Here is a 15,682-nt window from a genome sequence, read left to right on the forward strand (position 1 = left end):
AGGAGTGGCCTGTACATTTTCTAACTCTTGAGCTGTGCCTCGCACCAAAGAAACAGAAAAACAGTCTGACCTCATGGAACTCAGCCACCACCCCAGGAGCCAGGAAAAGACAACTTTTTTTTTTTTTTTTTTTTTGGTAAGATCTCACTGGATGGAAAGCAGAAGGAACAATACTATGCTAAGATCTGCAATGAAAAAGTTCCTTCTACAAAAGAAGCCAAACTCCAAAGAGTTCACTATACTGTATGATTTCATTCACAGAAAGTTCAAAATTAGACAAAAGTCTCCCACAGTGTTGAGGGTCAAGGGATGCTTGCTTCTGTGTAGGAAGGATGCAATAATAAATGGAAGAAGCATGAAGGGGCCTTTGGGGATGCTTGATAACATTTTATTTTGATCTGTGTGCTGGGTACATGAGTGGTGTTTATTGGGATACCTGAGTGGCTCAGTCGGTTAAGCATCTACCTTCAGCTTAGGTCATGATCCCAGGGTCCTGGGATCGAGTCCCACATCGGGCTCTTGGCTCAGCGGGGAGCCTGCTTCTCTCTCTGCCTGTAGCTTCCCTGCTTGTGCTCTCTCTCTCTTTCTCTCTGACAAATAAATAAATTAAATCTTTAAAAAAAATGAGTGGTATTTATTTTGTGATAATTCAAGTTGTATACTTAATGATTTGTAGGATTCGATGTGCTTTATACAGACCGAAAGAGGGTTATGCTCATTGCGGGCTGCTTGCAGAATCCAATCCATGTACACTGGGCCAGACACTTTTAAAAAAGAATAAACCCATAAGTCTAGTTTTCTACCTTCAAATGGTGGTCTCATGGTTTTCAAAATCAGTCAGGCTCTTTTCAGGCTGACTGTCATGAATATCAGGACCTAATCAAGCCTTTTCCTACACTTGGCCAATCTCTGGATGGGCCAAATTCTGCCTGTGGTCCCACAGGAAGATCAACTAAGTCATCCTCAGGCCTCCCTGATCTGACAGGGAAAGCAGAGACACAGAGCCCACAGGCTAAGTTAAGCAACTTTCTCCAGATTACCCAATGAGCTGCTGCTGGGGGGCCTTGTGATTCCTATCCAAGGGCTATCACTTTTCTACTACAGCTCATTCCACAGGGGCCAATTAACACACACTCTCCTTCGGGGAACAGAAAAAAACAAGCCCAGGAACTCACGGGTCGTTCTTTATATGCAAGGCACACAAAGGGGTTTACCAAGTTCCTCTCCAAGAGGAAATCTGGAGAGCCAGGAAGAGGAGGAGGGAAGTGCTGAGTCTGCAGCAGGGCACTGCAACAGAGCCCAGTGTTTTTGTGGAAACGATGTTCTCCTAATCAAAACACAGTTGCATAAATGGACTCACTCCATTTAAAAAAAAAAGAAGAAATTTAAAGCCTATAAATAGGAACCACACAACCCTGATTAATTTTAAAGTTCTTTCTCCACTGTCTTTTTTAGATAGTAGCTAAAAATAAAGGCTTGAAACTTGAAATAATGTAAGCAACTAATCACACACAAGCACTGGGCTTTTCCCATATATGGCTGGGTTATTCTTCAGCCTTCGAAAAGACCAAATGAAGAGATGGCCAACAACCAAAATAATCCTTCAGACATTTGAAAACGAGGAGAAAGAACTAGAAGAGTTGGTGAATGACAAACAATTGCGAGGCTCAATGGGGGTAAGTGACACTGAGAGGGATTAGTTGCCATAGTACTTTAAAAACATGGGCACATGCATTTTGACACTGGACCCCTTCTATAAAGAGACTGCTTTGCCCTCTGGCCTCAGCACTAAGAAAACTACAGCTGCGGTGATTTAACATAAAGGACTCAAAGAAGGAGAGAAATATAGGGGCATGACTGAAAATTTAATTAAGGCCCTTCTCAGTATGAAATCTGTAAGGGCAATGAGGGCACGTCTCAAGGTCAGAAGAAAGGGACAGAGCCGTGTGCAGAGGGGAAGTGGGTAGGGATTCGAATGAGATTCGAGCATAAACAGCAGAGGTCAGCTCTAGAAGACAGCTTGCTTATGATGGAGGGTTATTACAGTGTCTGTTGGGTCCTGCCTGAAATGTTTCTATAAAAAGATGAACACATTCATGTCAAATAAATGCCACACAGTGGCACACAGTCTGTGAGACAGACTGGAAAAGCCACATTTGCACTGTGTTTTATGGTTTGCAAAGCCTCATCACAGACGTCATCCTGGACACAAGGTAAGGCACCTGCTTTTACTGATAAGGAAACTGAGGCTCTGGGAGGGTAAGTGACCTAACACAAGGTGTCTGACAGGTGACTTCATGCAGGAGGGCTGGAGTAGCGACCTCAAGGTAACACTCCCAATGGGCAATGAAGTTTCATTCATGACACCTCACGAAGAGCACCAGTAGGCGTGCTAAGTTTAGGTTCACGTTTTGGTTCATCCACTACCTCTCTGTGACTGTGGGCAAATAATTTCCCCTCTTCTGATTCAAACCGTCAACTGGAAAATGATAGGGCTGTCCTAGATGACAGGAGGCAGGAGGTGGGGAGGCAGGGGGAGACCAACATGGGCTGAGTGGGCCATCCTGCTCTTGCCCTCAGCTGTGAGCCTGTCCTCACAAGCCCCAGACGGGACTGTCGGGCACTGTCACCGCTTCACGTGTGGAGACAGCCTTCCTCTTACACACTGAAATACACAGATGGCACCTACAGAAATGACTTCCAGAAAGTAAGACTGGAAAACGTCTTCATTCCTCCAAAAACACAGTAACAAAAACTAGTGACAAGGCAACATGAATTTGAAATTTTCATTCTACCACTTTTTTTCTCTTTCCCTCTCTATGGGATAGATCTTCCTCATGATGCTTGATTCTTTTTCTGAAAAGAGGCCCTACTTTTTGACAGTTCTAATGGTTTTCCCATGCATGCCCATAAGGCCTTTTATGTGGCTCGGGAGTCAATAATAAATAACAGCAACAAAAATAGCAAGCATCCTTCACCGAGGGCCTATGACACTCCAGGCACCACTGCTGAGCCCTCTGCACCCATCGTCTCTAATCTCTGTAACTCCCGCACAAGGGAGGCATTACTGTCTCCATTTTATAGAAGGGAAAACAAGGGCTCAGACAAGTTTAGGGATTTGGCCAAGGAAGGCCATCTTAATTAACTGCAGGGCTGGGATTTAAACTGTCATCTGGGCCAATTCCAGAGTATGTTCTTGCTGCTGCTTCTCCATTACGAGACCTCTAGTCAACATGCTGAAGGCGTCCAAGACTCTGGGTGATGCAGCTTATTCATGGTTTCTCCTCATCACCATCCCTGCAGAATGGGATACTTGCCCAGGTAGTCTTAAAGCACTCTCCCTGAAACTCAAGGCAGCTGGAGAATAAGGAGGGTGGAAAAGTGGTGGGCTGAGCTGATGGTATGGTGAAGTGACCCCACATGTGTTCCCCCTAACCACTGGGACCAGGTCCAGAATTAGATTTCATTTCCAGATCACTAACCTGGTGAGGCACAAGCCCGAGAGAGGTTGGCGGCTCATTCATGCGGTCATCACTGCTACTGGCAATGGCGTAGCCCCTGAAAAAAGACAACAATTAGAGGTGCTTGTTTAATAAAAGTTTATGTTTAGCACCTGTGAGAATGATGGGGGGGTCCTGTGAGATTTACAAGGATAACCAAAAACGCCCCTTGTGGGACAGCACGAGCTAGCGAAAACTTAATTTCTATGGGAGGGAAAGAGGAAGAAGAGCACACACACGCAAAAATGCCTGAGTTCTGAAGTCAGAAAGGCTAGAGCTTATGACCACAGGCAAGTTTCTTAACTTCTCTTTTGCTCTGGGTCCATTAGCTATAAAACAGGAATAAGACCTTTATGAGGCATAAATTAGGAATAAGTTAGACAAACTGCCAAGTGCAATGTTTGGCACATGATAAGCAGATTAATGTTAACTCCCTTATTCTGAGATAGTCTTGTAAAAACCATGGGCACAGTTTTGTACTGAAATTTTGAAATGGAAAACTTTCCAACCTTAACTTGAGGTGACATGAATGCTACAAAAATGGAGGAAGAAGATAGAACAATGAGGAATTAATTAGGTAGGAGAACAGATGCACTCCTTCCTGAACGACAGTGTGATGTCTCCTTATGGCAGAGAAGACATTCGATACAGGACCTGGTTTCAGCCTACAACCAGGGCAAACACTGTACACAGAGGGGCCAGTGGCAAGGAATGGCATAATTGGCTCTCCAAGACTTTATCCCAGATTCGCCCTGTCAGGAGGCCACACTACACTACTACACTTAGAAGGCAGGGGCCCGGGAGGATAACGGAGATGAGAGGAAGTAAAAAAAAAAAAAAAAAAAAGCTGCTTATTTTCATTTAACTGTTACACCTAGACTAGCTATGTATGCTACCAACGGTGTACAGAGGTCTTTTCAATTGCGTAGAAAAACTCTTGAGTCATAAAATAAATAGAATATTCAATGTTAATTTCTGAGAATTGGAAAAACAAATCTTTTGAAAATTCAATTCTCTCCTGCCTGTGTTACAAACAGCATAGCAGAATGATTAAAAACAGAGTTTGGAGCAAAACTGCCTTGAGTGAAAGCCCAGCTTTACCACTTACCAGCTATGTGAATTCCAGCAACTTATCCTCCCTATGACTCAATTTCCCCCTCAAAAATGGGACAGGTAATAGTTCTTTCCTGATAGGTTTGCTATGAAGATTAAGTGAGTTACTCTTGCAAAGTGATTAGAACAGCGCCTAGCACACGGTAAGCACTATATAATAAGTGTCTGACAAATAAAATAAATTACAGTGTATTTGTCAGATAGTCAGGTGTAAATATCTATTTGACTTCAGTCTGCCTTTGCTGACACTTGGCAGCAGAGCCTTGGGCAGATATGGAGAGAATCTTAAACTGTTTAATCATTTTTCTTCTACTTTTTTCTTTGTTTCCTTTCCTTTTCTTTCCCTCACCCCTTTCTCATCTCCTCTTTTCTTTCCTTTCTTTCTTAAAATTACTGGCTCTATTCTTGAAATTAATTTTATCTCACTTCTATTTATTACAAAATGAATTAATTCTATTGTTTATAGGTCATTAAGTAAGATCTTCTTGCTTGGAGCAGATAGGGTGTCCAGATTACAACTGTGCTAAGCTTTATATCTTTTTTTTTTTTTAAAAGGAGGGTCAGAGGGAGAAGCAGACTCCCCGCCAAGCAGGGAGCCCAATGCGGGACTCGATCCTGGGACTCCAGGATCATGACCTGAGCTGAAGGCAGTTGCTTAACCAACAGAGCCACCCAGGTGCCCCTAAGCTTTGTATCTTTAATGTAACATATATACAGTATGGTAAACATATAGACTACTTAAAGCCTAGGTCAAGTTGAAACAAAACATACCAGCCTGCTCATTTCTTTACTCTCACATGCAAGCTAGTACACTATGAGTGCTTAATAAATTAAAAAAAAAAAAAACATTTTAAAGTTGGTATGGCATTGGTAGGCTAGGTGGTCATGACCAACCCTCCACTGAAAACAAACAGAAAACTAGATACAGTATTAAAACCTTTGTTTGAAAGCATGACAGCTACCAAAGTAGGGGAGAATTACAGAGCCAAGAGATCTGTGAGAGGAGAGAAGCCCATAGAGGTCAACAAGGCATTTGCAAGGGGAACTTTCTGTCATAAAGTGATTGCCAATCTCCAAAAGCAGTGGCTATAGGATCAGAAGCTGTTATATGGACAGTTATATGGACAAATGGACTGGAAGGAAAAACTACAGCTTAAGGTTTGCCAATAAGGAGGAATCATGAAAAATATCCCAGACTTTGGGTTGGGACCAATGGGGGTTGCATCCTAGGAATAAGAGTGAAGCAGAAATAGACAAGCCCTAATTGGACTTAAGTGTTCTAGGACTGATCTATTTGGACTAGCAGTTTGCCAGAAGGAAATGTAAATCACATCATCTCTGCAATTTTTCATATATAATGTCCAGTAGTTAGTAAAAAATAACCAAGCAAAAAATAAATAAATAAATAAATAAATAAATAAATAAATAAATAAATAATAACTAAGCAGATTTGAGAAACTGGGGAAATTTAAAAACTAACTGGATATGAGGTGATGTGAAGGAATTACTTTTAATTTATTTTTATATGTAAAGTAGTAGAGATACACACTAAAAAGATACATTTTTATGAATGAAATGCTACATCTTGGATTTGCTTTAAAATAAACCAGTGAGAAGAGAAAAATGTGGATAGCTATATAGATAAATGATGATGGGCATATGTTGGTAACTGTTGAAGCTGGGTGGTCTATATAATGGGGTTTATTATTTTACATATGTTTTTTCTTTCATGTATGTTTAAATTTTCCATAATCAAAAGGTTTTGTCTAAAAAAAAAATGAAAAATACCAGGTATTAGAGGAGATAATACATAACCAAAAGCCAAAAAAACAAACAATGAAAAATAAACCAATAGGTAAGAGGAACAGAATCACAGGAGATCCAGATAGTGGAGATATCTTCTTAGACTTAAAAGAAAAACATAATTAAATGTTTTCAAGGAATGAAAAAGAACAAAATCACAATTTCAGAAGAGATTAGGAAATGTATAAAATAAGATCAAATGGAACTTTTATAACTGAAACATAAAAAAAGTAAAAACTCAATGCGTGGTTTAACACATATTAGACACAGAAGAAGAAAGAATTAGAAAACTAGAAGATAAGCCAAAAGCAAATTGGCAGACTGAAGCAAAGAAAGACAAAATACTGGAAAATACAGAAAAGGGCATAGGTTGATTCTGACATGCAATTAGAGACTCAAAAGGAAAGAAGACAGAAAGGGGCAGAAGCCATATTTTAAGAGATAATGGCTGAGAATTTTACACAACAGATGAAAAGCATCAAGCCATGGATTCAAGAAGCATTAGAGAGCAGAACCAGAATAAGTATTTATGTATTAGTATAGTCCAACTTCTGAAAACCAAAGACAATGAGAAAACCTAAAAAGCAACTAAGGGCAGGGAAAGAGGAAGAAAAACAAACTGTATCAGAGGGGCAGCAGTGAGATAAACACTCAACTCCTCAACAACAACAAAAGCAACCAGAGACAACAGGATTATACTCTCAATGTCCTAAAAGAAAATTACCACCAATCTTCAATTCTATACCCAGCAAAAATATCTTTCAACTATGAAGATAAAGTCATTCTCAAACAAAAACTGAAGTGTCTTGTCACTAACATTCCTAAAGGAAATAATAAAGGGCATTCTTCTGGCAGAAGGATAATAGCCTTAGCTGGAAGCTCAAAGATACAGAAGGAAATGAAAAGTAACAAAAAAGGAAAATGTCAGCCAAACATAATGAAACCACTATATAACAATCTCTTCTGGGGTTTAAAATATATACATAATTTTAAAAAATGAGTGTGCAGACACTGCTGTTTGCCTACCCAACATCCATTCTCCACATCTATCTTACCACAACTTTATTCAGGGAGGTAATGTGCCCAGAAAAAACAACCATATTTGTCAGTCTTCCTTGCAGCAAAGGGTGGCCATGTGATACAGGAGTTAGAATCAATCTAAGAAAGCTCTTTAAAAGGGAGCTCACACGTGTTCTTAACTGTAACACAGAAGCAATACTGGAGATGGCGTAGTCATCTTGTGACCACAAGGTAGCAAGCATAAGGAAAAAAGCTAAGGGTATCTGAGTGAATGGTAAGAAGGAACTTGAGTCCCTGATGGCATAACAAAGCTTTTGTACCAACTCTGGACTGCCTGCCTCTAGGCTTCTTGCTGCATAAGCAAAATAAAGTCCTATTTGGCCAAGTCGCTGAAGATGTTACATAAAGCCCAATGCAATTTCTATCACATGTGATTCATGTATTGCCTTACAAATGTTCAGGGCTAAGGAGATCAAAACCTACTAACAGAATAAAAGCATGAAGGTCCCTCAGGCCCCCACCAAAATGTTTATTCTTCCTTATCATCAGTTACCAAATAACTCCAGGAGAGTTCAATTCCAGAAGGATGCAGAGATATAGCCCCGAAGATCACATGACAAGTTCTCCTAGGCCAAAGAATCAGACTGGGTTTTTCAGCCTTGTTTTTTTGAAGACAGGAAGAGCAACACAATTCTCAGAAGAGTCAGGCTAAGAAAAGGCCAAGGGAGACACAAAAGCTTTCTTTGTGTAAACGACCATCTCTAAACAGTAAACTCACCCTTCTGGATGCTGCAAAACAGAAACCATCAATTCCACGGCCAGGGCTCCTGCAATCATGGCCAGTCCTGGGCGGCTCACAGTGCACTGCTGGTCCAAGGTCCGGTCTCTGGTTGACTAGAGAGAAACAATCATTGATGTGTGCTCAAAGTTCTAGTCCACTCAACTGTTTCAAACTGCTGTTTGAAACAAGAACCTCCTCCATGTTAAAGCTAAGTAACATAACCAGATGCTCGCTCACTGTGGGCAAAGAACATTCAGCCTCAAATAATACCACTTCTTGCAAATACCAAGAAAAACAAGATATACAACTTAGTTAACTAAATGAGGTAATTTGCTAAAAGGAGTAACAGTTATGAACAAATTAAAGATTAGGGGCCTAGAGGCCCCATATATGGAGTTGCATCACGTGCTCTTTTAACTGACTCAAATCAACCCCAATGTGCTTGGTAGTTGAGGGACAGAGAGACAGAAAAGAATAATCATTTGAATAATGCAAATGATTCTGCCCTGCCATTCTAACTGAGCCATGCCTCAGAGTGCCTGTGATGTGGGACAATAATTTGCCTTTCCTGCAGTCCTCAGTTCCTGTGGGCCTCTCACAGTGTAGACATCGTGTCACACTGAGTGTGATCCCTGGGCTGAAATACAAGTATTTTTGTTACAACAAGGCTCCAAACACAAACCTTCATTAGTGCAACCAAAGAAATTCTAATCTTCCAACTTCAGGAAAATTAAGAGGTTGTTAGAGATAATTTTGACTCTGAATTTTTCACCTTATTGAACAGATACAACTTTACTGTAATTGACCCTTAATCCTACTTGTTGGTAATGATGAAATAACGGGACCAGCTGTATGTTATAAAACCACTGATGAAGATTATAAGTCATCCTTCTTCACATGGAGAATATTTATCTTTTTTTCTTTATACAGGGAGGACATAAAAGCCAGTCATCCAAAAGAGGTAGGAGTTATTAAGGAACAAGTTTTTAAAGAAGGGGAAAATGAAGGGAAGGGTACGGAAACACCTATGCTTTGTTTCACCGGAAATGATTATCTGTTCTTATAAAAGACCATTCCTACAGACTGTGCCTTGCGTGGTGGCATTAACACCATAGAATCTTACATTTGAACAGTGTACTGCCTGCTGTTCAGAGCACTTTCACATTTGACCCACCTTACACCAAGAGTAGTCAGGTTAAAGTATTCTCCCCTCTCCTACTGGGGTTAGCAGATAAAATATGAGATACCCAGGTGAATTTGAACTTCTGATAGACAACAAATATTATTTTGATATGAGCAGGTCTTGAATACTGCATGGGACAAATTCATACTAAAATATTATTTACCTGAAATTCAAAGTTAACTGGGAATCCTGTATTTTCACTTGCTAAATCTGACCATCTTATGGGACCCAGCCCCATTCTGCAGAAGTACAGGCAGCCTACGAGCGGTATTTGGAATCACCCCACAAGGCAGTGTCCAAGCCTGGATTGGAATCCGGGTCTTCAGACCCCTCAGTTGATGTTCTCTTCAGTGATACATGCACAGGAGACAGTGCTGAGTGCTGCCAGGGACCAGTCTATCCTGCAGTTTCCCTGATGAGCTTTCCACAAAAAATGGTTGGTCACTGCGTGTATGCTGCTGAACAAGGAACAGCCTGTGCACAGTTGATAATGCCAGTCAAGGCTCATGGTGAGATAATGTCACCCCCAAATTAGAGAATTCTTCTCTTTGTTAAAAGACAATATTTAAATAGTCACAAAAGAAAGAGTTGGGTCTCTCTGCCCCACTGGGCAAGACAGTTGTAGGAAATATTTGGAAGCACAAAGAAATCCACTTACATCTCCCGGGGCCACCACATCATTGCAGAAATAGCAGCCAAGTTTGTAGCCAGGGATGTTGGCAAAAAGTGATGAGCCTAAGAGGTCGGCAGGTGCCACAAGGTGACTAGAACACAAGTCCCCAGCTCCCTGCTGCTTAGGTTTCTTCAAGCCATGTCTCATGACAACAAACGTGTCAAATCCCAAGGCAGCATTGATGACCAGCTGTGGATTTCAAGGAATAAAAGTCTAGAGTTACAAGACACCTACATTTTAAGCCATGGCTAATTTCATATTTGGTCAACTTTTTAAAATTTATTTTATAAGTATTGCGTATGAATGTAATTAGAGTCTAGAAGCCATGTTAGTAAAAGCTACACAATACTGAGGATTTATTAAGTGCAAAACACTTGACCAGTGATTAACATTAATTATCTCATTTGGTTTCATTTAAAACTCCCAGAACACTTTTCCTATTTACAGATGAGGATAATGAAAGTTAGAGCAGTTACTTCTATAACTTGCCCAAGGTCACTTAGCTGGTAAGAGGTAAATGTATAAAACCAAGTCTTGAGAGTTCTCAGTCTCATTCTTTCCACCATTGTGCTATCATCTGACATGCCTACACATATATATTTTTTTAATTTTATTTATTTATTTGAGAGAGAGCAGAGCAAGAGAGAGAGAATACATGGGTTGGGGAGAGGGGCAGAGAGATAGGGAGAAGCAGGCTCCCCGCTAAGCAGGGAGCCGGCTGCAGGGCTCGATCCCAGGACGCTGAGATCATGACCTAAGCCAAAGGCTTAACTGACAGAGCCACCAAGGCACCCCAACACACATTTTTTTTTTTTAAAGATTTTATTTATTTATTTGAGAGAGAGAATGAGAGACAGAGAGCACGAGAGGGAAGAGGGTCAGAGGGAGAAGCAGACACCCCGCTGAGCAGGGAGCCTGATGCGGGACTCGATCCTGGGACTCCAGGATCTTGACCTGAGCCGAAGGCAGTTGCTTAACCAACTGAGCCACCCAGGCGCCCTTTTTTTTTTTTTTTTTTTAAATAATAGCTTCACTGAGATATAATTCACACACTATACAATTCAACCTTCACACAGATTTTTTAAGGACACTTTTTTTCTCACTTATACTAGAACTTCTCTTAGTTGTAATTTAACTTATTCTCCTAAATTTCTGGTTATATAGAAAGTTGGAAGTAAATGGTTCACCGGAAAAAAAACCCAAAAATCACAATCTCATGGCTCAAACACTTACTACTAATAGTTTTGGGTATTTCTTCCTGTTGTTTTCTCCCTTTCTTTCTCTTTTCTTCCCCCCTCTTTCTCCCTTCTTCTTGCCTCCTCCCCACCCTCTTGCCAAACAATATAAATGTTTATATGGTTACAGATATGAACAATTCATATTAAATATATATAATATCGTATCTTGTTTATTTAACATAATGTGATATTTTCCATGTTATTAAAGTTTTTGAGAACATAATTGTGCACAGCGGTATTTGGAATCACCCCACATAGTATTCCATCATATTTATGTACTATGATTTATTTAACCACTCAGTACTGTCGGCCCTTGAAGTTGTCATTGACCAAACAATAGGGAATGAGACAGTCTTTGTCCTTTTGGAGCTTACATTTTAATGTAAGTAAAATATCCCTTCTAGAGGACCTCAAAGGGTTGCTGTGAAAATTAAATAGACGATACCTATTATACTAGATGGTGGTGTGTCAGGCAAAGACAGCGCCTGCCAGTGACAGCCTTTGGGATGTCACTAGGTCACCCACAGCATATCTCTCTTCTGGAGAGAAGGCAGATCTCCCTCCAGGGTGATGGCACGTCAAGTTCCAACCAGACACAAGAGCGCCAGGATCCACACACTCTACCTTTCTTTTGCTCGCGGCAATGACGGCAGGGAGCCACCGGCTCTCCCTGGTGTCCATCAACAGGAAAACGACATCATGGCTTTCGATGAGCTGCTCCAGTTGCTCCACATCCCTGCGGGCTTGCTCCAGGGTGACGCTGGAAAAGTTCACCGGGTGTCCAGGCATCGGGATGCTCATGTTGAACCCTCTGGCATTCTGGGGAAACACCAGATATACAGATGTCTGAAGCAAACGTATAGGGGATATCTTAGAGCCCATGTCTCCCCATAGCTACAAGCATGCATGTGTGGTCGCTTGTAACCAGAAATTTCTCTGTGCATGATTTCGCTGCTTGTCCCTTTTGCTACCTGTGCCCTGCACCTTCTTCACCTCTACATCCTAGATTATCTTGTCCTGTCATCCCAGGGTCCCTGAGCCTGGATAAAGCAGCAAGCAGAGACATATGGATCCTAGTTCCAAAGAAGGAGGTAAGTACTTCCCATCTGAGGCAAGGAGGACACTGGAGAAAACCGTACCTTTGGTTTTTCCTATAATCTGAGGCCAGGAACCTCTATCAAAGTGCCCTGTGCTCAAGTCCCCTTTGTCCAGTTGTTTCTCCCTACTAGTTCCCAAATTGCAACCCCATTTCCTTAGTCTATAACATCTCCAAATAGGATATTATAACAAAAAACATTTAATAAACTTACATAAGATTAGAATGACTGATAGTCTTGTCTTAATCTTAGAGGTATACTCACTTTAAAAAAAGCTCTTTAAACCAAAAAACTCTATTTGCTAACTTACAACCAGAAAACCTACTTATAAGTGTGTAGATAGATATTCATTTGGAGGGGACAGGTGGGGGATGAGCTATAACAGAGTGTGGTACTCAAATGAAGCTTCATTCCTTGTGCAAAGAAGTTGTCGGGTGGCCCGGATTCTCTTCAAATGTGGGGACTCAGGAGTTTTCAAAGGGGCTTTAGAACAGCTCTGTAATTTACCACTGGTCCCCTGAAGGCCCCACTGTGTCTTTGCAGATTAACTATGAGTCACATATGGGTGTCAACGAAGCCAGGGACATTAACTGTCCACAGAAAAGACAGTGTTCTAGAATCACAAACCACACCCTTAATCCCCTGCATAGTGCTGGCACAGGGAGGAGTTTGAAAACATTAGCTTTTTCATTCATTTGCCAAAACCTGTCACCTACCGGAAAAACAGCTGGGGGCAGGGGCGGTGGAAACCAGAATAAGCAGGTCCTTTTACAAAGGAAAAATCTATTTTTGTGAATTGTAGCTATTTTCTCCTTATCTTAAACTTTAAACCTAATCTCCGGGATTCAAGAAAGGGACAATAGTAGCAAAAGCAATGATATTTAAGAGAATGGAAAAAAGTTTCAGGCAAAGCAGGAAAAGACACCAGACAGAAAGGACTTCAGAAAGAGGCTTCAAAACAAGCCCATTTTAACAATGAGAACACTACAGAGACAGCTATCTGGGCCTCATTAATTAATTCACTCATTAAGTATTAGGCATCTATCATGTATCAAATATTGTAGACAATAAGAAAAACCTGCAGTAATGTTAATACCTTACTGTCTTATTACAGTTGGCAAAATATTTTAAACAGCGGTAGCTTCATCCAAAAAAGGTATTATTTAGGTATATTAATGACATCAAGATTAAAGCATAATTACTCAACACCAATTCTGACCTTTTCAATAATACAGATCCATACCTACTTCACTGACCTAAATGATTCTCTGCTTGCTAAAATTTCAGCCAGTAAGCCTACTTAGGACTGGCTCTCAGCCCACCATTTAGATTCACATGCCTAAGGCCGGAATTCAGCAAGTTTCAACACAGTAGTTTTCAACCTTGGCTGCACATTAGAACCACCTAGGGAGGTTTTAAAATTCCTAATGCCGAGGCTTTTCCCCAGACTATTTAAATGGGAACTTCTGAGAGTGGGCCCTACCATCAATATTTTCTAAAACACTCCAGATGATTCAAATGTGTAGCCAGGGTGAAGGATAGTTTACAGAAAGTGTAATACACAGATTTCAAATGTACAGTTGGGTGTTTCAACAAACTGCAGATTAACCACTGCATACATACACCTATCAAGACATAGGACATTTCCATCACCCCGGAACATGCTTGTGTGCCCCTTCCCAGTCAATCCTCACTACTCCCCACCCCCAATGGGACAACGACTATTGCAACCACTTTTTAAAACCCTAGATTAGTTTTGTCTATTCTAGAACCTCATATAAATGGTATCCCACAGTTTACACCTGTTGGTGTTTGGCTTCTTTTGCCCAGCATAATGCTTTTGAAGTCCATCCATATTGTTAAGTATCAAGAGTGTGTTCCTTTTTGCTGTATGAAAAAGCTCGATTTGTTTATTCAATGTCTCATTGACAGCTATTTGGGTTATGTCTAAACTTTGGCTATTATGAATAAAGCTGTTATGGACAATCTTCTGTAAGTGTTTTTAGAGTATATACATTTTCATTTTCTTTAGGTAAACATCTACGAGTGGGATTTCTGGGTCATTAGGTTGGTTTAGTTTCATGAAAACCTGCTGGACTGATTTACAAAGTGGTTGTTTGAGCAGCAGACCAAGAGCTCTGGTTGCTCCCCAGCCTGACAACATTTAGCCCTGTCAGTCTTTTTAATTTGAGCCACTTTAGTGGGTATGTAGTGATATATCTTCATGGTTTTTAATTCCCATTTCCCTGAGACCATGGATGTTGAGCATTTTCATGTGTGCACTGGCCATTTATAGATCTTCCCTATGAAATAAATGTCTGCACAAGTCTCTGGCCCCTTAAAAAAAAAAAAGCCTTGCCTGTCCTTTTATTATTGAGTGGTAGGGGTTGTTTATGGATTCTTTATAATAGCTATATGCCAAATAGACATACTGTGACTGTTTTCTGGGTTTTGGCCAGCCTTTTCATTCTCTTAATGGCACCGATTGGGAAGCAGAAGTTTTAGGTTTTGATGAAGTCCAAGTTATCCATTTTTTCACTATGGTCAGTATTTCCTGGGCCCTAGGCAACCTCTGCCTATCACAAGACTACTCTGCTGCTTTCTCCTGGAATCTCTGTAGTTCAGCTTTTATGCTTAGTTCTGACCTTACTGGAGTGTCACCTAAGGGCTCAGGGTGTTCAGTGAGGACGCTCCATTCTGGATAGATGGGATTCTAATGTCTCCTGGCCTTGGGGGAGCTCTGGAATCTCCATTCTGCTCACAGCAGACAGTGGTGCTTTTTTGCCCAGGCTTACAGAGTCATGCCCTGAGCTCATGCAGCTTGATCTGGTCAAAGACTCAAGATCCTGCCCAGACTACTTCTCTGCTCAGCTCCTGTATGTCTGATACACTCTCCGGTGCGTTCCAGCTCCCTTAGCTGCTCTGAACTTGGATGTTAGTTTCCTCAGCTCATCAAGCCCAAGAACATCTCCTTGGGCTCCTCATGGGCTCTGGCATGGGCCAGAAAGTGCCTCCATGCAATGGGCTGGGACATTCTTTCTTTCCTTTCTGTCTAGGACCACAGTCTTTCCATTGTTCATTGACGGAGAGAGTCGTTTTATGTATTTTACCCAGTTGCATAATTGTTTATGGTAGGAGAGCTGGTCCAAAACCAATTACTCATCAGGGTTGAAAAGAGATGTCCAGAGTTGGGTTTTAAAATCTCTGGTGCGGTTCCACAATCCTACATTTTATTGCCTTGTCTTAAAAAAGAAAAGGTTACTTCAAATAGTTA

At 41.0% G+C, this 15,682-nt stretch overlaps 1 protein-coding gene across 9 annotated transcripts in view; it reads right to left on the reverse strand.

Annotated features, from left to right (window-relative positions):
• Nucleotides 1–15,682, reverse strand: part of ATG7 (autophagy related 7) — a 231,371-nt gene that overhangs the window by 161,575 nt on the left and 54,114 nt on the right. For all 9 annotated transcript variants that reach the window (XR_010411756.1, XR_008505105.2, XR_010411758.1 and 6 more), the window contains 4 exons: nt 11,936–12,130; nt 10,059–10,262; nt 8,215–8,330; nt 3,483–3,558 (listed from right to left, as the gene is read on the reverse strand). Coding sequence is in view for 6 of the 9 variants with exons in the window: in XM_045861818.3 (XP_045717774.2) it covers nt 3,483–3,558; nt 8,215–8,330; nt 10,059–10,262; nt 11,936–12,130 (591 nt within the window). In the remaining 3 variants the exon portion in view is untranslated. The remainder of the gene's footprint in view (nt 1–3,482; nt 3,559–8,214; nt 8,331–10,058; nt 10,263–11,935; nt 12,131–15,682) is intronic.

The sequence above is a fragment of the Mirounga angustirostris genome, unplaced genomic scaffold, assembly GCF_029215605.1.
Source record: "Mirounga angustirostris isolate CCGP_5_RB_7025 unplaced genomic scaffold, mMirAng1.0.hap1 SCAF_1, whole genome shotgun sequence".
NCBI lineage: Eukaryota > Metazoa > Chordata > Mammalia > Carnivora > Phocidae > Mirounga > Mirounga angustirostris.